This window comes from Physella acuta, unplaced genomic scaffold, assembly GCF_028476545.2.
Source record: "Physella acuta isolate Inbredline_101_S28 unplaced genomic scaffold, ASM2847654v3 ptg000063l, whole genome shotgun sequence".
NCBI lineage: Eukaryota > Metazoa > Mollusca > Gastropoda > Physidae > Physella > Physella acuta.
Window position 1 is genome coordinate 353956 of NW_026731583.1, and position 25561 is coordinate 379516.

General features: G+C 34.0%; 2 protein-coding genes across 2 annotated transcripts; both read right to left on the minus strand.

Moving 5' to 3' along the window:
- Nucleotides 1-922: 922 nt before the first annotated feature.
- On the minus strand, nucleotides 923-9829 carry LOC131949783 (zinc finger protein 665-like). The gene is made up of 4 exons (XM_059311735.1): nucleotides 9718-9829; nucleotides 2395-3321; nucleotides 2017-2145; nucleotides 923-1749 (listed from the first exon to the last, which is right to left on the minus strand). The coding sequence occupies exons 2-4, from the start codon at nucleotides 3293-3295 to the stop codon at nucleotides 1169-1171; spliced, it is 1611 nt and encodes a 536-aa protein (XP_059167718.1). The 5' UTR covers nucleotides 3296-3321; nucleotides 9718-9829; the 3' UTR covers nucleotides 923-1168.
- A 4508-nt stretch (nucleotides 9830-14337) lies between these two features.
- On the minus strand, nucleotides 14338-19444 carry LOC131949825 (zinc finger protein 665). The gene is made up of 2 exons (XM_059311823.1): nucleotides 19371-19444; nucleotides 14338-16141 (listed from the first exon to the last, which is right to left on the minus strand). The coding sequence occupies exon 2, from the start codon at nucleotides 16113-16115 to the stop codon at nucleotides 14649-14651; it is 1467 nt and encodes a 488-aa protein (XP_059167806.1). The 5' UTR covers nucleotides 16116-16141; nucleotides 19371-19444; the 3' UTR covers nucleotides 14338-14648.
- Nucleotides 19445-25561: the final 6117 nt, after the last annotated feature.

Below are 25561 nucleotides of genomic sequence, written 5' to 3' on the forward strand. Positions count from 1 at the left end.
ATTTAGTAACTTAAATGTATGTAAATAATCTATCCTATAAAGTGAAGCAATTGAAACAATGTTGGTGAAATAGAATTCTAATTTTTGTAAATGGTAAGCCTACTCAATTTATGTACATTTTGTTACAAGCTCTTCACCGTGAACAAATATTTTAAAATTAATGAATATTTAATTAAGTAGACACTATTCAAATTTATTTTTAAGGTAATAGCACTATGGTGATCTAGTGCACACTTTATACAAAATACTAGTTTCCCACAGATACACTTTTCCAATTAACATAAAAATAGCCTATTTAACATTTATAGTCATAGTTTTAAAAGTCACATGACTTAGTTAAGGCCAGTTTCTTTACGTTTGAATTACCTAATCATAAAAAAAGGATTTAAAAAACACAAAAATAGTGTCCAATCTGTATACAGTTCATACAGAACCAACACTATACATTAATTATAATCTTACATTTTATTAATGCTTTACTTGATTTAAAAAAAAAAAATAAACCACACTTTCTTTTCTGAAAAATACAATTATGATTTTTAAAGCGTGTTAGCTCGTTTTTGTGTCCCCTTTTTACTTTTCTCTTTTGTCTTGAACTAAAACCTCATCATTTCGACAAGAATTGGCCGGATGTGCTAAGAACAATCAAGCTGGGTCTATATAAATACATTAACAACGGAAAAATTGGTATAAAAAATCAGAGTTTCTGCCAGGCATCTCTTCTGCCCCCCCCCCCCCCCCAAAGAGATGGAATTAATATTAACATACACTTTTACTAGAGTCCGCCCCCCCCCCCCCCCCCCACCCCCCTTTCCCCCAGAGAAAAAAGTCTGGAAAAAACACTAATTAAAAATCTAATACAAACAGATAACAAGAAACAAAATTTCAAGAATAGTTTACAAAAAAAGACAGTTCAGTGCAGATATAGATGACCCTAAACTAATGCATACCTCAAGGAGATGTTCAAGTACAATTTCAAGTGTGGCTTCTTTGATGTTTAGATAAATATTAAAGGTCATTAAAATAATCATCACATTGAGATGATTCAGTACAATGTTTAATTTAAAATTACCACAGTTAAAGCATATCTTCTGAAGGAATTCTAAGATGTTTCTGAAATGTATGACTTGAAAGGCATTTACAAAAATAATCTTTTTGTAGGGCCTAATTATGTTGAATGTTGAATTCTATGGTGTTGTTTTAAACTGTAATGCAGGGAAAAACATTTTCCACATTTGACACACTTGTAAGGCTTTTCTCCTGTATGAGTTTTTGTGTGTCTGTGTAGATTATAAAGTTTTGTACAACATTTACCACATGTGTCACACTTGTAAGGCTTTTCTCCTGTATGACTTCTAAGGTGCATCCTCAAGTTGACAAACTTTGTAAAACATTTACCACATTTGTCACACATATAAGGCTTCTCTCCTGTATGAATTGTTTTGTGTCTGTGTAAATTAAAAGGATTTGTAAAACATTTACCACATGTGTCACACTTGTAAGGTTTTTCTCCTGTATGAGTTTTTTTGTGTCTGTGTACATTATAAGGTTGTGTGAAACATTTCCCACATATGTCACACTTGTAAGCCATTTTTCCTCTATGACTTTCTCCTGATCCTGTATGAATTTTTTTGTGTCTGTGTAGATTATAAAGATTTGTAAAACATTTACCACATTCATCACACTTGTAAGCCTTTTCTCCTGTATGACTTCTAAGGTGCGCCCTCAAGTTGGCAATATCTGTAAAACCTTTACCACATTTGTCACACATGTAAGGCTTCTCTCTTGTATGACTTTTTTTGTGTCTGTGTAAATTATAAGGGTTTGTAAAACATTTACCACATGTGTCACACTTGTAAGGCTTTTCTCCTGTATGAGTTTTTTTGTGTCTTTTTACATTATAAAGTAGTGTGAAACTTTGACCACATATGTCACACTTGTAAGCCTTTTTTCCTCTATGACTTTCTCCTGTATGACTTCTAAGGTGCTTCCTAAAGTAGGAAAAATCTGTAAAACATTTACCACATTCATCACACTTGTAAGCCCCTTCTCCTGTATGACTTTTATGGTGCGTCCTAAAGTTGGCATAATCTGTAAAACATTTACCACATTTGTCACACATGTAAGGCTTTTCTCCTGTATGAACTCTAAGGTGTTGTTGTACAACTGAAAGCTGTCTAAAAAATTTACAACATAAGTCACACTTGTAAGGTTTTTCTCCTCTATGAATTCTATGGTGCTTCCTCAAGTTGACAAACCTTGTAAAACATTTTCCACATGTGTCACACTTGTAAGGCTTTTCTCCTGTATGACTTCTAAGGTGCGTCCTAAAGTTGGCATATATAAAACATTTACCACATGTGTCACACTTGTAACGCTTTTCTCCTCTATGACTTCTAAGGTGCGTCCTAAAGTTGGCATAATCTGTAAAACATTTACCACATTTGTCACACTTGTAAGACTTTTTTCCTCTATGACTTCTAAGGTGCTTCCTAAAGTTGGAAAAATCTGTAAAACATTTACCACATTTGTCACACTTGTAAGCCTTTTTTCCTCTATGACTTCTAAGGTGCTTCCTAAAGTTGGAAAAATCTGTAAAACATTTACCACATGTGTCACAATTGTAAGGCTTTTCACCTGTATGACTTCTAAGGTGCGTCCTAAAGTTGGAATAATCTGTAAAACATTTACCACATTTGTCACACATGTAAGGCTTTTCTCCTGTATGAACTCTAAGGTGTTGTTGTACAACTGAAAGCTGTCTAAAAACTTTACAACATAAGTCACACTTGTAAGGTTTTTCTCCTCTATGAATTCTATGGTGCTTCCTCAAGTTGACAAACCTTGTAAAGCATTTTCCACATGTGTCACACTTGTAAAGCTTTTCTCCTGTATGAACTATAAGGTGTTGTTGTACAACCGATAGTTGTCTAAACCATTTACTACATAAGTCACACTTGTAACGTCTTTCTCCTGTATGAATTCTATGGTGCTTCCTCAAGTTGACATAACTTTTAAAACATTTACCACATGTGTTACACTTGTAAAGCTTTTCTCCTGTATGAACTTTAAGGTGTTGTTGTAAAACAGATAGCTGTCTAAAATATTTACAACATAAATCACACTTGTAAGTCCTTTCTACTGTACAAATGATAGGGTGTTGATGAAAGTTTGATGACTGGGGAGAAAGTTGACTAGAATTATCAATGACATCCAGGCACTTGTTGACAATTCTATCCTCAGTATGATCATATTGTAAATGTGCTTTCAAATAAGAGAGTTTTGTTAAAGCCATTCTGCGATGCTGACTTGGATAAATATCTGTGGAATGTTTTTATATGTTTGAAAATTGTTTTCATAATATTTAAAGATAGGTTAAAGCACAGGGCTTATTAGATAAGTCATGGACTAACTGATACAGTGGACACAGTTCTTTCTAAATAATACAGTGGAGACAGTGGTGACTAATACAAGGACACATTGATGACTAATACACTGGACATAGTGTTGACTAATACAATGGACAAATTGATGACTAATACAATGGACACATTGATGACTAATACAATGGATACATTGATGACTAATACAATTGACACATTGATGACTAATACAATGGATACATTGATGACTAATACAATTGACACATTGATGACTAATACAATTGACACAGTGATGACTGATAGAATTGACACATTGATGACTAATACAAGGACACATTGATGACTGATAGAATTGACACATTGATGACTTATTGATGCAGTAGACATAAAAGTCAATTACATCAACAAAAAGGACAGGGATGGCCGTGGTTGAGTCGGTAAAGCTCATGGTTGCTAAACCAAAGAGTCTTGAGTTCAAACCCCTTGGCAGATGAGGATAGTAGTTAGCTGGGGACAGTCACTCTTCTAGGAGAGATTACTCCAAAATCAAATAACTGCTGGTAGTTTGTTCTTGGTTGGACAAAGGCTATGGAAACAAATCCAAAAAGAAAAGCAGGCTGAAATTGGACTCAATGGTGCATAACCAGTTGACATGTATACTTTCCAACATTAAAATTAAGAACGCAGAAGAAGATCAAAAAGGACTAAAAGATGTATGTACTAGATCTAAATGAAATAGCTATTTGTGTGAATAATGAATTTTACTTAAAATATCTGGTTTTATATAGATGAAATACAGGGCTGCCTACCCCAAAATAATGTTTCCTGTAACAAGAGCATAGGTTTTCCGTAATAATTGGATACTGCCCGTAACTTTCAATATTTGTACACATTTTTAAATACAATGTAAATAAGACCAATTTTGTATGATCGTAAAGCTCACCAGCATAATGATGAGTCGGCGACTCATAATACTTTTTATTTTATGGACTATTATTTTTTTTAAAAACGCAGTGAAATTCAGAATGTGAGTCAACAAGGGAAAATTTTAAATAGGAATAGTCCTTGCAATGAGTAGTATGCTGTATGATATAGGCCTACACTACCGATGTCTGAACCAATGTGAACTCAGTGACCCCTAGACTGTATGGGCATCAAGATTTTTCTCCCGCGAACAAGAAAACGTGAGCTGCCAATAACACGGGTGGCAATGTTTAGAATTAGCATATTTCTTGAATATTTTTTTAAAATCTACATTTTATCAATGTGATATCTAGAAGAAAAGTATAATTTTAAAAATATGACCTGTAATTAATCTAGGTGAGCCTAGATCTAGATCTCGTTGTTTAGTAAAAACTTGTCTTCTCGCACATCTCAAACAAAATGCCTCGATAAATTATGTCTCGCTATTTAGGCATTTAGCCGTAATTCTGCCGCAGCTAAATGACTCGCTATTTCGTGTCTTGGCTTTTACCCAAATCCAGTTTATTTTATAAATAAATAGAAACCTACGCTCGCATAGTTTATTTTTTTATTATTTAAATGGTAGACTATTTTTTCATTATTTAAATGGTAGACTATTTTTTCTTTAAAAAAATAGTAGATCTACATGTAGGTTAAATTTTAATTGAGATATTTTCTATGCGCGACCGGACTTTCAATGATTTAGGCCATCTCTACGGACAACACTGGCTCATGAGGTAACAGACCACTCGCGGGGACAATAGTTCACAATATAAACACGACTGCTGCCAGTCTTGACATGAGCGGGAAGTGAAGGGGGAGGGGGATTGTTACGGGAGATGCTAAAAAACATAGAAAACCGGATAACACTCTGAAATATAACTAGATAAATATAAAACTCAGACCAGGAACATAAAAGTTACCACAGTAAAAAAGTGTTTTTACACCAAAGTCGATTTTGATCGCCACTGAAATGAAAACCGTAACCTTTGCGGCATCTATATATATAATTCTCTTCTGGGAGACGTTAGAAAACAAGCTGCAAGCGCGCCTTGCAGTCCCCTCTCTTTCTCTCTATCACTATCACCCCCACCCCACCCCCACATGGTCTGGTGAGCTATGGTCACGCTAAATGTTTACAAATCGTAGAGCCGCATTTAGTGACGGCTATTAGGGGCAGATAATTTAGTTTGAAACGATTTTAAACTTACAGGAGGTAACTAAGAGGAGGCTGCTTTCACAGGGGGGGGGCGTGTATGTTCGGGGTTAGGGGGAAGGGGTAGTGTTTTAAAGCAAATATTTTCAGTGGCAGCATTGGTACTGTCGAATTCACAAATTAGGAATTACTGAAAAGTAGAAAATAAAACAACTAAATAGCGGCGTATGATATGCCGCGGGTCGGCTCGTAATCATAATTCTATAACCTGGGTGTCAAAATCGTAAAATTACGGGCAAAACTATACAAGTAGGGAGCCCTGGAATTACCTCTCCAAAATCTGACAATAAATATTTCTATAACATTACATTTATAGTAATCTAAAAAAGGGTCTCTTGATAGCAATTAGTAGTAATATTGCATTCTTGACAATGAGTGAGAAGGAAAAATACAATTGATGCAAGTAAGAAAATTTTATTTTACTCATTTCTTAAACCTACACATTTTCCTTAACCTAAACACAAATAAAAAATTTGCAGGAACTGGAGCCTTAACCCTAACCAAAACATTAACCAGAATATGGCGGTTAACCTCAACTTGAACCGTAAAAAAAAAAAACCTAGTCATTATCCTAACACTATTTATATCACTGATCCTTATCTCAATATACTCTTTTTATTACTTTGCCATTGCTGTAAGATGTTAGTTGTCTTTGCCATTGAATAAATACACAAATGAAAAAAAATTACATTTTGGCATACCACTTTTTATATTACTTTTATATGATCCCAGTGCATTCTTGTCACACATACCGAAAGACAAATTTTTGTGTTACTGAATGTATATGATAAACATTCAGCAACACCAAAATTAGGGGACGGAGTGGTCTAGCGGTAGTGAGCCTGGTTCAAGCAGTAGACCATCCCTGAGTCTGATGGGTACCTAACTCATGTTAGGGAAAGTAAAGGCGGTTGGGCACAGTGCTGACCACAATATCTCTTCATATGCTGAGGTCACAGAAACAAGTGAACTCTACTTCACTTGCCCTATAGTTTACACAAAAATTATACTAGATTTAATATCTGCCATACTAAGTGTTAATATTTCATACTTATAATTTGAAAAATAGTACTACAATTCATTAGTTTAAAATTCAAAACCAAGAAATAGCATTTTTTTTTGGGTACACCATGAATAGATATCGATTTATCTAGTCTAATATTGAAAAAATAGTTGTACCATAGAAGATTGGCAAAGTTTTCATTCTTCTAAATATGGACTTCTTTTGACCAAAAATGAAATAAATCATGCAGTTTTTTGGGTTCTGATGTCCCTTCAGGTCTGCTGTCATTTGACAGACAACTTTTAAAATATGGACTTTGCAATGCAAAATACATTAAGTCAGGAAATAACGTAATTTAAAATATTGTGAGTCATGCTACCAAAATATAAACTAATTATTCAACATTATTAGGGCCTATAAGATTATTTTTTTTAAATGTCTTTCAAGTCGTCTCAGTTTAAGCTAGATCTAGATCCAGACCCTAGATTGAACTAAGATTTACATCTAAACGATATTTTGTGATGATTGTCATAAATAGGAAAGTAAAGTTTCCCTTTCAAACCTAACGGTCTATGGGGCAAGTGAAGAAGAGTTCACCTGTTTCTGTGACCTCAGCATATGAAGTGATCAGCACTATGCCACGCCGCCTTTACTTTCCCTAACATGAGGTAGGTACCCATTAGACTTGGGTGGACTCAGGGATGGTCTACTGACTTGAACCCAGATTCAAACTCGAGACTTACGGGTTAGTAGTCCAGCTCTCTACCACTCCGTCCCCGTCATAAATAGTAGCTCCTTTCTATTTTTTGACGTTATTTTATTACAATTAGTAAATGTAACTTAGGCCTACCTGTCTTAAACAATAACATGTGTTATCTTAGCTGTGTTAGTACTAGTTAACTTGTACTAGTAGGCCTAGATCTAGATTCTAGTCAAAACTAATCATAATCTAGAAAATAAGATGCTCTAAAGCAGTGGTTCCCAAACTTGATGACCCCCTTTTATAAAAAGTAAGCGACACGTGACCCCCATAGAATTAATAAGTCGAAATTAGTAAGGAAATTAATAAGCACAAAATATGATTTCCTATAGACTTTCAATATGAATCATTCTTGATAACTGTTTAAATGCAATGGGTGAAATTGCATGCTATTCACTAGCCTCAACATTAACGGTTGAGTAGTTTTGCTAGCAAAATTTCAGATATTTTTCTAAATACTTATGTTTTTTTTATTCAATGCTAAGGTTAAATCTAACATCTAGTCTAGCTTAAATTTTATTAGCTTTTAGATTTAGAACATCAAGATGTACCTATAGTTTATATAGTAATCTATAGACCTATTCAATCAGTATGCATTATTATTCATTCTTTCTAGATCTAGACTATCTATATTCAACTAGATCTGGACTTCATATAATGAATTATATCGGGTGAAACTTTGACTAGTATATTAGTGTCGTGAATTCTGCCAAAACTAGTAATGTGGGTGAGAGGGTATTAATGAATGTCTTTAAATATAAGTATATTTTCTTATATTTTATTAAAATATTACCTATAGGCCTAGATAATTGAATAATAGATCATGATTTAATGTTAAATCAATTGAAATATCATGAAATTAAATTTTTTCAACCCTGCTTGAGATAGTAAATTTGCTATTAAAAATAGCAGCCATCTGAAGAAAATTTTATTTAGAATAGCTTTCTTTCATTTCTATTCATATGAAAATGTATTGAAGCATATTTAAATATGTTATATAGGCCTATAAAGCATTCTTTAAAATTCTGTACTTTAAGAACTGATTTTACTGACAAACAACTTCATCAATTCTAGAAGTATTGTGAGATGCAACTTGTATACATTTATAAAATCACTGGTAATCTATTGTTTTAGGTACGTAAAATCGGCTGAGATTAGTAATGTGAAAAAAAGGTGACTCATTAAATTTTAGTAACTATTTCACACTTTTAGGGGGATTTATGTTCTGAAAGTTACAAAAATGTTTCAAATTTTATTAATATACCTGTTTTAAACAATTGTTTTAAAACTTTTCATTAAAAAATAAAGATTAGTGATGTTTTTATCAGATGCAGCCAAGCTCATTTACTTTAGCAGCCATCCCTAATTTTGTGACGGTGTGTGATGAGTGGGAAGGTGGGGGGGCTCTGATGGTGTGACATCACAATTTTGCATTATAAAAAAGCAATGTTAGAAAATGAATTTTAGACGTTATTTCACGTTTTAGAAAACTGTTTTAATAAATTGTAATAGGAATTGATTAAAATACTCTATGTTGACAGAGTTCAGACAAGAGTTTGGAAAAATATCATATTTTAAGAAAAATTCAACTGCAATTTTGATGGGGGTTATAGGCAGAGGGGTGATGTCATTTTAGGGGGGGGGGGGGGGGGTCTAGCTTTTTGTGATGATGTGTGACTGAGGGAAGGAGAGGGAGGTAAAATTGTCAAAAAAGCATGATGTCATTTATAGATGACCCTCAACCTCTATCATATTTTCGTTGTCAATGTCACAATAAGTCATAATGTAAAAAATATAGGCTACATTTTGGTCTGCCTTTTTCTAAGATCTCTAGCCATAATTTAAAAAAAAAAAATTATTTTCATATAGACTATAGACTCTTATAGGCCTATTGTTTAAAATAAAAAAACGCAAAGCTAATGGAGGCGAGCAAGTTGACTAGAATCCTTCCATCACATTGTTGACAAGGAATAAAAACCTGCTTTTTTAGATTGAGTAAACAAAGCGACCATAAAACGTTTTTGTGTGTTTCTGTTTTCACTTTGTAATAAAATACTACGCTCAACTGGAGGTAAACGTGAAGCGGGGAATAAAATACGCTAAAATGGAGTTTTACCCTGTTCAAATATAAATATAGATGCCTTGAATTAGTTGAGAGTGCAATAGATACATAGAAATCTAGGCCTAATGTGTAGGTATAATTATTTCTAACGGCATCGGCTCTTATCGATAATAGGTAACTGGCGAATTTGCCTTTCTAAGACCATGCTTCGGGAGGCATTAGATCTATCTAGATTCTAGATCTAATTCAAGTGGTGGTTAAATTTTTAAAATAAAGACTTTATTAGAAATTTAAAACAAAAATCTAGTTGTAATTTTACATAGGCCATACCTGTACAGGAAGTGTAAAGTACTCACAGATACGTCAAGAATCTGGTTTTATACAGTGAACAGTGAGCTGTTTTGGCTTACGGAAACCAGAATCAAGATAATTTAAATACGGCGGCGATAGCGTTATTTCCGGCCTCGAGATTTGACGAATTTTCGTAGCCTAGTCCCTAGGTTGAACGTTAAAACTTCAAAACTAAAGTCTAGATCTAGATGATTTATAAATCTAGAGAGAATATGCCTAGGCCTATAGAAAATAGATTCTAGATCTAGATTATAGCATGAAAACTGGTTTGCTTGTCACTTTTTAAGTTATGAACAGCTCAGAAGCGCCTCATTTTATTAAAGGATGTGGTTAGTTGGAAGTAGAATAATGTTAGTAAATGTTACAATATGTCAATATGAGGATAGCTGCTAGAAAGATCTAGATCTAGAGAGAATTCTACATTACTAGATCTATATACATCTAGTCTAAATCTACTAGATCTATGATCTAGATCTTATTCTAGATTCTAGTCTATACCTGGACCAGAATTTGGCAAGCCTGAAAGAGCAATATAGATACGAAACTAAACCAGAGATTGTTAAGCAGAAACGGAAAACAGAACTAGTCTAGGCCTACAGATGTAGGCCTAATATGAGTTTATTTTATAATACTTTATATAGACCTAGATCTAGATTTAAATTAAAATAAGCATTTGGGGTCATCCATAAATGACGTCACGTTTTTGACGATTTTTCCTCCCCCCTCCCCTCCGTCACAATTCGTCACAAAAAGCCAGACCCCCCCCCTTAAAATGACGTCACACCTTAGCCTACAAAGATCGATAGTTTACCAAAATCTTGTCTGAAATCTGTCAAATTAGAGTATTTTAATCAATTCCTATTACAATTTATTAAACCTGTTTTCTAAAACGCAAAATAACATCTAAAATTCGTTTTCTAACATTTCTTTCTATAAAGCAAAAGTGTGACGTCGCACCATCTGAACCCCCCCCCCTCATCACACATCGTCACAAAAATACCGACCCCCCCCCCCTCCCCCCTACAAGTTTGACGTCATTTATGGACGACCCCCTTTGGTTACAACTCGAATAATCAAATGTGCAGACTCGATTTCTTGTAAAGTGAAGTAACTATTATTGAAGTTTTGTTACATCGGCCATGTGTGCTAAGTGGTACCCAATCAGTGGCATAAGGGTTTAAACATTTATGACGTTCACAAAAAATTCAGCCTTGACTTTGACTCCCACCTCCACTTTCCACCATTCAAAATGTTAATAGTAATATTATAAGTTTGATTAATGACCTCGATATTTGTTTACTTCATCGCTCGCTTACCAGCGCGGAAAAAATAGAGCAGTTTAGTGAAATGAGCCAAAATACATTGTTGCAGGCTCAGAGGCGTAGCGCCCGGTGACAAACTTTCGATTTGCACCCCCCCCCACCCCTCGAACTTTTGATTTGCACCACCCCCTCTCAACTTTCAATTAGTTTTTCCAACCCATTTTGGCGCCCCCCCCCCCCTAAGGTCGGCGCCCGGGGACATGTCCCCCCGCCCCCCCCCCCTCGCTACGCCACTGTGTAGGCTGGGATGTCAGCAGCCCCTGTCAGGGGAGATTCAGCTGTTCCAGTTACAGTATGTCTTGTTGGTAATTGTTGCCTCCCTTGTATTATGTATATCATGGTTACGGCCCTTGAGTGTTCACAGTGGCTTCCGTGAAGTAGTAGATGTGTACATTACATGTATTCAGTTACCTACAGGTAGACCAAGAGCCAAGACTTGTCGTCTGTGCTGTCTATTATAATAAAGTAGCAAGGTTAACGCAGAGATCTGTGTTACGTAACATCAGCAGTCAAGAAAAAGACAATTGCAAATTTAACACATATGGTTACCAGCCAAGGGGGATAACAAATAAAGTTTTAATTCATTGAGCCCTGTTGATGTAGTTGTGTTGCATGCTCTTGTGAGCGATTTTACCTGTGTCCCATGTCATGTGACATGGGACTATGGGTAGTTTCGTGTCTAGCCGTGTCAGTCACACGCAAATCTGCTGTCTGTGGACACGGTGACGGTACCAAGATGTAGACCTAATGAAGGTAGTGTGGTTATATAAATTATGTTTATTGTTAGAATACTTATTTGTGTATTCCTGCTAGTGCTGTATGTGCACACAAGTTAGGTTGAGTAATTTTTAAAGTATTTATTGTTGTACTTTTATTGGTACTTGTTGGCAGTACTGTGTACTGGCCGCAACATATTTTATTGTACCCGTGTATGTTGTAGCCTACTCGTGGTGTTATCATGAATGTAACTTTTTCTTTACATTTGTTTTAGGGCTACAGTTCTTCTCTGTTTTCTTTTTGGTTTTCCTGTTTGTTTAGTATTCATCTGTGTTCTGCATCGCCGTCATGGCTCGATGTACTGTTGAATAAAGCCAGTACTTGACAACAACTGTCGGTGTCAGTGTGTCCTAAATCTCAGCCCGTCTTAACCACAACACCTCAGTGGGTAAAGCATCCCCACTGAGTGAGGGTTACACAAACAAACATAGAGACACTAAGCTACCAGAACTAGGTAGGCCTATTCATCGGACGGATGGTTGAGTATGCAAGTGTTATCCAGAATAGCTTGAGTTCTGTAGACTCTAGATTAACTAGCACATCTAGTATCTAGTACACCTTGCTCAGATGGCTACCTTTTAGTAAAGGCGTTCGGGCATATTGCTTACCATACTATCCCTTTATAATATACAGGTCAATATAATATATAACAGGTTCTCCTGAAACAAACACTGAACAAGTTTTCTCAACACTCACTTAAAAAATAACATGACCTATGGTTTGGTTAGTAGATAGTTAATCCATGGCAGTGCCTAGCATATTTTCCCAGCTTTACACAAATACAATTCATTGTAGTAGTTCTGGCACCAACCGTCACTTGGAACAAAAACAAGCAGTTAGTGACTTGTATTTCTTGCATGGTTAATATTATTTTTAATTTCTGGCAACTAAAAAGGAAACTTGTCTCATCAAATTTCTTAAATAATTATAGTGTTAATTAAAAAAACCCGAAGACGTATTTGAAACTCATGCTAAACTACAGGTGGGCTAACTTAAACATCGGTGACAAAGTACCTCTAGTCGATCCCCTAATATGGACAAATTTGGTCAAAGAAGGCAGAATCATATGTTTACAATATCATTTTTACAGGGAAAAAAGCAATTTTAAAAACAACACAATTTTGCCCTCGAAATGATGCACTCCACTTCTGCATCTCTATGTCCTTATGAGTTCTCTTCTTCGTTCTTAAAATTTAGTGTTGGAAGGGATCGAGCCTTATCTGCAAGAGGGTTTTTGTACTCGAGACTTTTTCGAATGTTTGCCAACTCGACCACGCCTCCATAACAATTAAGGATACGTGTCAATTGGTTATGCGCCTTTAGGCCATCGACTCCGATTTTGGAAGTGTCTCTTCTAGAAGAGTGGCTGTCTCCAGCTAACGAGCCTCATCTGCCCGAGGGTTCGAACTCGAGGCTTTCGGTTTAGCAACCATGAGCTTTACCGACTCGGCCACGCAAACTCCATGTTAAAGATTCTAGAGCCATAAAAGTAAACACTCCATGCTGTGTATTACCTTGCATTGCATTGTCTTACTACAAGTATTGAGGTAGAGTTTACTTATTTAAAAAATTTATTATTATTGTTGGCAAAGAATACGCCAACAAAATATTTTTTGAAAATATTAAATACATTACAAGCACATTGCTAAACGGATCAGTCGAAAATTTATTTTGTTTATATGCCTAGAAAAAAATGGATTGAATAAATAGAATCAATTACAATGTTTAACAATTATGCCGAGGCAGGTAATTTTAAAAAAAAATTCAACTAACCCTTAATATTGACATTTCAGTTAAAATACATTTTTGTATTATTTGATTATTATATATTAAGGCTCATAATTAAAATAGATTAATGTTAAGATTATTTATACTATATTCTGATAAGTGGGCACAGAGTTTAAACTTTTAAACTCAATATGAGATTAACAAAAACAAGTAAAAAGTTGAAATAAAATTATACGGCAGTTACGGTCAAAACCGCTGCTAATAAGGAGGGCATATATAATTGGAATAATAATCCCGTTCTATCGTTTTTTAAACGGTTAACATAGCAACGCGAACGGCTACATTTGCATTGGATTTTTTTATTCACGAAAGATTTAGAGCCTGTGACTTCATATTTTATTTACTTGTACAATTAGCTAATATACAGACTTAAACAATAGTTACTCTAAAATTAAAAATGCCAGCCACATAATAAATAGTATTTATTTAAATAATTATATAAAAGTTTTATTTTCAAAATATAAATATTAAATTGTATAGTAGCTTCACAAGTCTGTAGAAAAAATAACAGCAAATGATAATATCTCAACCAGTACCAAACTAACCTACCATAAATGAAAAGTTTTAAATATAAATGCAGCTAAAATTAAAACCCAATAAAACAAACACTTGCTGCTCTGCACACTGCCTTACTGTCTTTCTCTCTCAATATATATATATATATATATATATATATATATATATATATATATATATATATATATATATATATATATATATATATATATATATATATATATATAATGCTATATAAATGTACAATTGTATCAATATGTTTATAATTAATATAGTACATATATGACACTATTATGTGAAATGAAAATGGAAAATAAAGTATTACTGTAGTATCAAACACCAGAGATACTGTGAGCTAAACTAGTAGAGAATAAAAATTACAGTTTGATGTAAATATCAATAAACAATTGTAGGCTTATTTAGTAACTTAATTTTATCTAAATAATCTATCCTATAACGTTTTCTAAGAAGATTCTGAAATGTATGAATTCTATGGTATTTTATAAACTATAATGCTGGGAAAAATATTTTCATATTTGTCACACTTGTAAGGCTTTTCTCGTGTATGATTTTTTTGTGTCGGTGTACATTATAAGCTTTTGTAAAACATTTACCACAGGTGTCACACGTGTAAGGCTTTTCTCCTGTATGAGTTGTTTTGTGTCTATGTACATTATAAGTGCTTGTAAAACTTTTACCACATGTGTCACACTTGTAAGGCTTTTCTCCTGTATGACTTCTAAGGTGCATCCTCAAGTTGACAAACTTTGTAAAACATTTACCACATTTGTCACACATGTAAGGCTTTTCTCCTGTATGAATTGTATTGTGTCTATATACATTATAAGGGGTTGTAAAACATATACCACATGTGTCACACTTGTAAGGCTTTTCTCCTGTATGACTTCTAAGGTGTGTCTTCAAGTAGACAAACATTGTAAAACATTTACCACATTTGTCACAAATGAAAGGCTTTTCTCCTGCATGAATTCTTTTGTGTCTGTGTACATTATAAGTGCTTGTAAAACATTTACCACATGTGTCACACTTGTAAGGTTTTTCTCCTGTATGACTTCTAAGGTGGGTCTTCAAGTAGACAAACATTGTAAAACATTTACCACATTTGTCACAAATGAAAGGCTTTTCTCCTGCATGAATTCTTTTGTGTCTGTGTACATTATAAGGTGTTGTAAAACATTTTCCACATGTCTCACACTTGTAAGGCTTGTCTCCTGTATGTACTCTAATGTGTCGTTGTACATCCGATAGTTGTCTAAAACATTTACAACATAAGTCACACTTGTAAGTTTTCTCTTCTGTATGAATTCTATGGTGCTTCCTCAAGTTGACAATCTTTGTAAAACATTTACCACTTTTGTCACACTTGTAAGGCTCTTCTCCTGTATGAACTCTAAGGTGTTGTTGTACATCCGATAGTTGTCTAAAACATTTACAACATAAGTCACACTTGTAAGTTTTCTCTTCTGTATGAATTCTATGGTGCTTCCTCAAGTTGACAATCTTTGTAAAAGATTTACCACTTTTGTCACACTTGTAAGGCTTTTCTCCTGTATGAACTCTAAGGTGTTGTTGTACATCTGATAGTTGTCTAAAACATTTACAACATAAGTCACACTTGTAAGTTTTCTCTCCTGTATGAATTCTATGGTGTTTCCTCAAGTTAACAAACTTTGTAAAACATTTACCACATGTGTCACATTTGTAAGGCTTTTCTCCTGTATGTACTCTAAGGTGTCGTTGTACATCCGATAGTTGTCTAAAACATTTACAACATAAATCACACTTGTAAGGTTTTTCTCCTGTATGAATTCTATGGTGTTGATGAAAGTTTGATGACTGGGAAGAAAGTTGACTAGAATTATCAATGACATCCAGGCGCCTGTTGACAATCCTATCCCCAGTATGTTCATATTGTAAATGTGCTTTCAAATAAGAAAGTTTTGTTAAAGTCATTCTGCTATTCTGTCTTGGATAAATATCTGTGGAATGTTTTTACATGTTTGAAAATTGTTTTCATAAAGATAGGTTAAATCACAATGCTTATTAGACAAGTCATGGACTGATACAGCGGACACAGTGGTGACTAATAGAATGGACACAGTGATGACTGATACAAAGGACACAGTGATGACAAATACAATGGATACTGATGAATAATACAATGGACACATTAATGACCGATTGATACAGTAGACAAGAAAGTCAGCGACATCAATAAAAAGGACAGGGATGGCCGTGGTTCAGTCGGTAAAGGTCATGGTTGCTAAACCAAAAAGTCTCGGGCAGATGAGGCTAGTTAGCTGGGTACAGCCACTCTTCTAGGAGAGACAACTCCAAAATCAAACAACTGCTGGTAGTTTATTCTTGGGTGGACAAAGTCTATGGAAACAAATCCAAAAAGAAAAGCAGGCTGAAATCTGACTCAATGGTCTCAATGGCGCATAACCAGTTGACAATCATTGACATGTATACTTTCCAACACTAAAATTAAGAATGCAGAAGAAGAAGAACAAAAAAATTCATAAAAAACATTTTAATAACAAGCTATTATGTAATAATGCACTAAAAAGTAGAAAATAAATTATAGACTACTATTTAAATAACTATAAAGAAAAGCATGGGTCACTTTAGTACCTATTGGATACCTTTACTAATGTTTAGGAAGAGACCCACGCTTTTCTTTATAGTTATTTAAATAGTAGTCTATAGTATATTTTCTACTTTTTAGTGCATTATTACATAAAAGCTTGTTATTTAAACGTTTTTTATGGATTTTTTTTCAGTACTTTACATGTTTTATTTAGAGTTACACAACTAAAAACCATTGCGGGCCTACTGAACGTGATGGCGCAGCCATTGAACGTGATGACGCGTGTGGTGTGGTTGGATAGACATGCACACTAATAAGGTCAAAATTTTAATTAATTCATAAAAATTAATTAGGCATCCAAATAAGTCAAATTTAATTTCAGTTTGCATTGTCTTCATGTCTTGACCCACGTGCCAAGTTTGAACCATATCGGTCAAGTAGAAGTGTCCGAATTTTCACTCCAGCGTTTTTCGCTCTAGACAGACAGACTGACGACAAAGGAAGCAAGTTAAAAGCTTGTAAAAAGGACTAAAAGATGTATGTACTAGATCTAAATGAAATAGCTATTTGTGTAAATAATTATATTATATCAGGTTTTTCATCAATGAATTACCTCTCCAAAATCTGACAATAAATATTTCTTAAACATTACATATATAGTAATCTAAAAAAGGGTCTCTTGATAACAATTAGTAGTTATATTGCATTCTTGATATTTAGTGAGAAGGAAAAATACAAATGAGGCAAGTAAGAAAATTTTTATTTTACTTTTTTCTTAAACCTACACATTTTCCTTAACCTAAACACAAATAAAAAGTTTGCCGAAACTGGAGCGTTAACCCTAACCAAAATATTAACCAGAATATGGCGGTTAAACTCACCTTGAACCATAAAAAAAACCTAGTCATAATCCTAACACTATTTATATCACTGATCCTAATCTCAATATACTATCTCTTTTTATTATTTTGCCATTGCTGTAAGATGTTAGTTGTCTTTGCCATTGAATATTTACATTTTGGCATATCACTTTTTATTTTACTTTTACTCTAATTGTATTTTCTATTACTTTCATATGATCCCAGTGCATTCTTGTCACACACATCACACCCAAAGACAAAATAGTGTAAAAAAAATCATATGCATTCAGTAACACAAAAATTAATACTAGATTTAATATCTGCCATACTAAGTGTTAATATTTCATATTCATAATTTGAAAAATAGTTATATAATTCATTAGTTTGAAATTCAAATATTGTTTTTTCTGGCACAACATGAACAGATATCAGTGGACGCAAGCAAGTTGATGAGAATCCTTCCATAATGTTGTTGACATGGAATAAAAATGTACTTTTTTAGATTTAGACTGTAAAAATTATTAAAAAAAAAACTAAAGTAAAATCAATTTAGAAATTTTTTATTTTCAGAATAAATGCTATAAAAATTGCAAATCCAGAGAACTTGAAAATAATTTCTATTTATTTTCATCAAGCCTAAGTTATAACTTATAACTGGATGTTTCACTTTCGTAAGACACATATTGATTGGCTGTACAGGAACTCCGTGATCGATAATTATTTGCAGATAAAGTTTATAAATAACAAAGCAAATTTAAACCCCATGACATAGTTTATTTTTTAGCTTACAATGTGTACAATAAAATTTATGGCAGCCTATCGAATTGCAGGATGCCATTGTTTATGTCTCCTTTACATGTGAAAACCAAATTGTTTCTGCATTTTTTTTTATTTAGTTACAGAAAAACATCAAATATATCCAATCTTTAGTAAGGTCCAAAAAAACCCGACAGACAGGATTTTATAACCATATTAATTGTAACTACACATTGCATGATTTTTAAATTATTTAATGGGCCTCTCGAATAGACTACTTTCTCGCTCGCGTCCATTCAGTAGGCTTTTTTATGAGAATTACAAAATGATTTTTTTATTAAAAATGTATTAATAATAGCTAGAACACTAGTAAACTAAGCTAATTTAGCATATTTTAACTTTCTGTGCAAAGTCATTATTACTGAAAAAATTCCAAAGTCAGGTCAGCCTGTGGCACCTTTCACTGAACTTGACTGAAGGAAAAAACATTTGACCTGTGACCTTCATTAAAACAGAATTTACTTATGTTTTTTTTAAACTATTTTTGGTAAGCGCATGAGCCGTGAGATGGCTTCAAAACAACAAACCCATAAGCTGTGAATCGAATGGCCTACATTCAGTTTGTGTGGTCCAATGCTGAACATTTTGAATAAAATAAAATATTGTCTTTTTAATAAAATATAATGATTGAATACTGTTCAAATATAAATAATTTTAAATATAGATCTAGATGTCTTGAATTAGTTGAGAGTGCAATAGATACATAGAAATATAGGCCTAATGTGCATAATTGTTTCTAACTGCATCGGCTCTTATCGATAATAGGTAACTAGTGAATTTGCCGACCGTGGGCAGAAATTTTAAGACCATGCTTCGGGAGGCATTATCTAATTCAAGTGGTGGTTAAATTTTTAAAATAAAGACTTTATTAGAAATTTAATACAAAAATCTAATTGTAATTTTACATATGCCCTACCTGTACAGGAAGTGTAAAATACTCACAAATTTCATGAACTTGGCAAGCCTGAAAGAGCAATATAGTCAATATAGATCTAGTACTAGTATGTACGAAACTAAACCTGAAATGTTTTTATATTTATATTATTAATTTTGATTCACTTGTTTTTGGAAAAAAAAGTCTTGTATATACTAATCTTACAATAAGAATTATAGCTTCACCATTAAAAGTGATATCGACACTATGTTAGGCCACTGTGTAATTATAACCACTGTATGTTTGTGCTTTTCATGCAAATATAGTCACCAAGAACGGTAACTCTTACTGTCACACTAACCATAATCATACCATTATCTGTATTTAACTATTGTCCTAAAGCTAACAGCAAAATAAAAAGATTTTTTTTTCAAAATAAGCTGTGGAGTTGTAGTTACAACCACCCTAAAATTAAATCGTCGTCTTAATTTACCATTCCCATATTCAACTTTTTTCCAAAAACATAGCTTCGCCTACTCTGGTTCTAATTTGTGGAACAATCTTCCTAATAAAATAAAGCTATCTAGAATCTAGATCTGAAAATATATTCAAATCTAAACTAAAACTAAAATTATTTAATGACCTAACTGACTCATTGTAACATTCCTCATTCATCTATTATATTCTCTTTTTTTTATCTCATTTTGTATGATAACTATGTAACATTGTTTCTTTATTCCACATTTTTAGTGCTATGTTACTGCTATGTGTTATTGAATTGTTTTATTTGTTTAAACGGCCAATGTGAAAAAAGGCCTTTGTGCCTACAATTGTAACCGTTTTTTTTTTTTAATAAATTTGAATAAATTTGAAATTTGAGTACTAATTTAACGGAGTAAAGTAAAGAATTTTAACCACTAATCTAATTAAACTTCTTATTAAAAAATGCGTCAGTAATAAGAAAAAAATATCCTAAATTATCTTCCCTACCAGAAAAAAATTGGAATTTTTAAATGTAATCAATTATTTTAATTTTTATAAAATATTTTCATGCCGTCTTAGAAAAATGTAATATTTGACTGAAGTTTTTACAAAATGCAAATATTTTGCATTTATTTATTGTTTTATAATTGACGAGCCGGCCCGCGGCATAACATACGCCGCTATTTAGTTGTTTCTAATTTTCAATAATTCATAATTTGTGAATTCGACAGTACCAACGCTGACACTGAAAATATTTCTTTAAAACACTATAAGTAGCTCGTTAAGGACCATAACCCCCCCCCCCCCTTTCCTTCCCCCCCCCCCTTCCCCCCCCCCCCCCCCCCCCTACGTTTAAAATCGTTGGCTCTGCTTGTAAACATTTAGAGTGAACACAGCTCACTAAAACCAATTAAGGGTTGGGAGGTAGGGAGAGCGTTTGCAGCTTGTTTTCTAACGGCTCGAAGAGGAGAATTATATATATAGATTATTAGCTGAGAAGCTAAAAAAATTAATGCAGTAGGCCTATATAATAGACACCAATCCTCAAATTGTAGTGTCATTATCGTCAAGGGGGGGGGGGAGATTATTTTGCTATATGGTGTGACAATATCCTCTTTCTTTCACATAAGTGCAGTCTATTTCAACTTTATATACTATATACATTTCACATCAGCATGGCCTACATAAAGACAGTTTGTTTAAAGTTACATTATCATTTGAAAAATAATTACAATTTTAATAGTATAAAAGCACTCAAAAAAATAAGTCAAATCTGTATATAATTCATTAAAAAAATCAACAATATAGAGAAATTAAAACCTTTCATTAGTTGATTAAAACTCTACACAATTTAAAAAATAATTAAACCACATCTTGTTCATTGTCTGAACATTGCAATTATGATATAAAAAAATGTTTTTGTTTGTTTGTCTGCCATTCTTACTTGGCCTGGTACCTTAAACTAAACCCTAATCAATTAGACTAGAATTGGCTGCTTGTATTTAGTACAGACAAGCAGGGTCAATTTTTTTTTAAATTACCAATAAAAACTAGATATTAAAAATTTAATACTGGCAAACCACAACAATAAAAAAAAATGTTTTTTCACAAAGCAACACAATCCACAAGGAGATTTTCTACATAGTTCTTAGAGATTTTCAACGACATTTTCTTTATGGATTCTTTTGATGGTTAACAAAATATTAAAAATATGGGGAAAAAAATAATGATGCCTCTGTTGTCTCTTTGTGAAAATTTTCTCACATTTGTAATGCTTCTGTAAAATGTTACTTATGTGAAAAACAATTACAACATTTGAAAGGATTTTCTCAAATGTGAAGTCTATAGTGGATCTGTAAATGTGAAGTATATGGTGGATCTGTAAATGTTAGATCTATGATGGATCTTTAAATGTGAAGTCTTTGGTGGATCAGTAAATGTAAGGTCTATGATGGATCTGTAAATGTGAGGTCTATAATGGATCTGTAAATGTGAAGTCTATGGTGAATATGTAAATGTGATGTCTTTGGTGGATCTGTAAATGTGAGGTCTATGGTGGATCTGTAAATGTGAAGTCTATGGTGGATCTGTAAATGTGAAGTCCAGTCATAACCCCCCCCCCCCCCATAGACCCCTCGGTACATATATAAAGTATGATGGGGGGGTGCAAATCGAAAGTTTGAGGGGGGTGCAAATCGAAAGTTTTAGGGTGGGGGGGGTGCAAATCAAAAGTCTGAGGGGGGGGGCAGCAAATCGAAAGTTTGTCCCCGGATAAAAATTGGAACCGCCCCTCCCCTTGATATGATCTTGGCTACGCCACTGGTGAAGTCTATGGTGTATATGTAAATGTGAACTATGGTGGATATGTAAATGTGAAGAGTTTCTTTCATGCATAATGGGTCTATGTCAGGGGTCGGCAACCTATTGAGTCGGAAGAGCCACTAACATTTTTATTTCAATATTTTGGCATTTGATTAGGATCAGACATTTAAATTTGATTTTTGATTCGAAATAAATAGCTTTAAATATGAAAGAATATTTATATTTTAAAAAATATTAATATTTCGCACAAAATATATAAAAGAATTTTATCTAGCTCTGCTATGATGGAATTAGTAATGAATATAACTATAAGATTACCCCAATCCACTTTACAAGCCAATAGCTTGCAGGGCAGCCTCAACACGGCAAACTCCGACTAACTGACTTGGATATCGGTTTGAATACCGTGTACCGGTCGCTTCAGTCCCTTGGTTGTCATTAGGCTTACACCCCTCTGAACGCAGGGTAAACTCGTACCCCACCGTCAAGTACCCTGCTCAACAGTAGGAAGCTAATAACCAAAACAAACTTCGTCACTCAAGTCAAATTTGATTACTGACGGATAGAGCAATGCATTTTGTATAAAATAACATTACTCATTTAACGATATTTTTAAAAAGTCGGCACTTGGGCAGTGGCAAGAATGGAGCCGTCGTCAACGGCTGTGCGGCTGGGCCTGGTGCCCAAGCTGCCGTCAGGATACTTTCTAACGCACCTACTCATTGTTCTCTGACGAGAGTTTTTATCATGTTTTAAGTTATTTATATTCATTATATTATAAAAAAAATATAAAAAAAATTCTATATATATATATATAATTCTCTTCTTGGAGACGTTAGAAAACAAGCTGTAAGCGCGCCTTGCAGTCCCCTCTCTTTCTCTCTAGGAAGTCTGGTGAGCTGTGGTTCACGCTAAATGTTTATAATCGTAGAGCCGGGTTTAGTGACGGCTATTAGGGGCAGATAATATAGTTTGAAACGATTTTAAACTTAGGGGAGGTAACGAAGAGGAGTTTGCTTTCAAGGGGGGGGGGGGGTGGAGTGGGGGTGGGTGGGGTAGGGGTTGGGGGAAAGGAGGGGGGTATCGTCCTTAACGACCATCTGGTAGTGTTTTAAAACAAATATTTTCAGTGGCAACATTGGTACTGTCGAATTCACAAATTATGAATTACTGAAAAGTAGAAAATAAAACAACTAAATAGCGGCTTTAAGCCGCGGGTCGGCTCTGTATATATATATTCTCTTCTTGGATACCCTAGAAAACACCAAGCTGTAAGCGTGCCTAGCAGCCCCCTCTCTTCCTCTCTAGGCGTATCTCTACCATCCCCACATGGTCTGATGAGCTGTGGTTCACGCTAAATGTTTACAATCGTAGAGCCGGGTTTAGTGACGGCTATTAGGGGTTGCCGACCTCTGGTCTATGTTATAAAAGTAGGCTCTTCATTTAGTCTGTATGATCTACAAATGCAACCAGTAGGGGGGTTACTAGAAATTTTCAAGGGTGGGGGTGGACTAAATTTTCTAGAAAGTGGACGGACACTGGTAAAAGTATATTTTCTATATAAATTTTATTTCGTTGAAGGAAGACGGTAGACGTGCTCTGGGGTGGGTGGGGCGTGGGGAAAGGGTTGGCTGACTCATGCTGTCTGGCGGTAAGGCTGACCCCCCTCCCCCCCCCCCCCCCCGCCCAAGTAGAGTCGCCTGAAAGAAACTAAGAGCGACTTTTGTCATGTTGTAGATTAGGTGCGAGGTTTAGGGGTATGGCTACGACTATATTTAGTATCAATGTGCAGTAACCGTGCAGATCAAGCGATTCTGTATAAAAATCCGTTTTCAATGTCATTTGTCGTTTACAATTAAATCTAAAGTTGAGGTGGTGATTTTGGTTTAGAGAAAAAGACAACACTATCAACCTAGCGTCCCTTGTATCTGTCTCCTTTATCTCGTTGTTTTTATCAAAAAGTAAAGGTTTAAGTAATCTGACTTGTTCTATCTCCCATTAAAAAAAATCTTAACACTCATCACCTTCTCCACGTAGCATATTCTAACACATGCACTAACCCCATCCACCTAGCCGTGTCATTATTTTCCACAATGGCAATCAAAAACTAAATTATTTCAAGTTTTTACTTTCCTTGAAAAAAAAGAGCATTGTTTATGATAAACCAATACACAAAGCGAACTAAATAAATCCATATATTTCATACATACTTTGACACTCACAGATAAATCAGGATCTACGATTTTCATAAAATACTTATATATGAAATTTCATCAACCTAGCTGTAACGGTACTCAAGTTATCGTGTTTACACACACACACAGACAGACACACACACACAGACATACGGACAAGATTGCAAAATTATTTTTTTCCGTATCAGTGAGGTGTAAAACGTCGTGATTTGTAAAAATCTCGATTTTGTTTTTGCACGACTACAAGACTTTCTCTATACTTCGTATATACGAAAAAGTAACAAAGTAGAATAAAATATAAGTTTATAAGTATAAGTTTACGCTCACCGAAATTCAAAATCAACTTTCAGAATTTTAATTTTTATTTATTTATTTATTCAATTATGGTAACAATAGTAGGCACGTTTAAAAAAAAAAAACAATTTAAAAACAGCATTTAAAAAAAGCAATAGTAACGACATAGCAGTAACATAACACTAAAAATGTAGAATAAAGAAATAATATTACATAGTTATAATACACAATGAGATAAAATAAGAATATAATAGATGAATGAGAAATGTTTCAATGTTTTATTTTAGTTTTAAATATATTTCAGAGCTAGATAGTTTTATTTTATTAGGAATATTGTTCCACAAATTAGAACCAGAGTAGGCGAAGCTATGTTTTTGGAAAAAAAAGTTTTATATGGGATCGGTAAATTAAGACGACGATTTAATTTTATGTTAAAAGAAAATAGGTCTGATAAGTAAGAGGGGGGCTGATTCATGGAATATTTTATATAAAAAAACTAATTTAGTATATAATATCTTTTTTTTAATGGAAGAATCCAGACTACTAGACAAGCCAGTAACCAGTTTTATAGCCCTTTTTGTAATGATAGAAGAGGACGCTGCTTAGTTATAAAGCTGCCGCTCCACACTACAGAAGCATAATCCAACATAGATTGAATAAAAGCTTCATAAAAAACCAGCCTGCTCCAATAGTCCAGAAAGTTCATTATCCTTGCTATTTGAAAAGTTGTCTTTAATAAGGACATTTTTAGTAGATGAATATGGTCGGACCAATTGAGGTTGTGATCTACAATCAATCCTAGGCATTTGTAACTGTTAACCTGTTCAATGTTTGTATTGTCTATAGGCTATAGTAATGCGTAATGAGATGGATGGAAGACGAAGGCGTTTCTGATGAGTTGTAATAATCATTGACTTAGTTTTATCGGGGTGAAGTGAAGTTTCATTTTTTACATTTTGTCCAAG

Coding starts and splice junctions, on each gene's coding strand:
- LOC131949783 (XM_059311735.1), bottom strand. CDS start 3,295: ATGGCTTTAACAAAACTCTCTTATTTGAAAGCACATTTACAATATGAT. Junction 2,146..2,394: donor CTTTAGGACGCACCTTAGAA/GTCATAGAGGAG, acceptor AACACCTTAGAG/TTCATACAGGAGAAAAGCCT. Junction 1,750..2,016: donor GTGTGATGAATGTGGTAAAT/GTTTTACAGATT, acceptor AATGTGGTAAAG/GTTTTACAGATATTGCCAAC.
- LOC131949825 (XM_059311823.1), bottom strand. CDS start 16,115: ATGACTTTAACAAAACTTTCTTATTTGAAAGCACATTTACAATATGAA.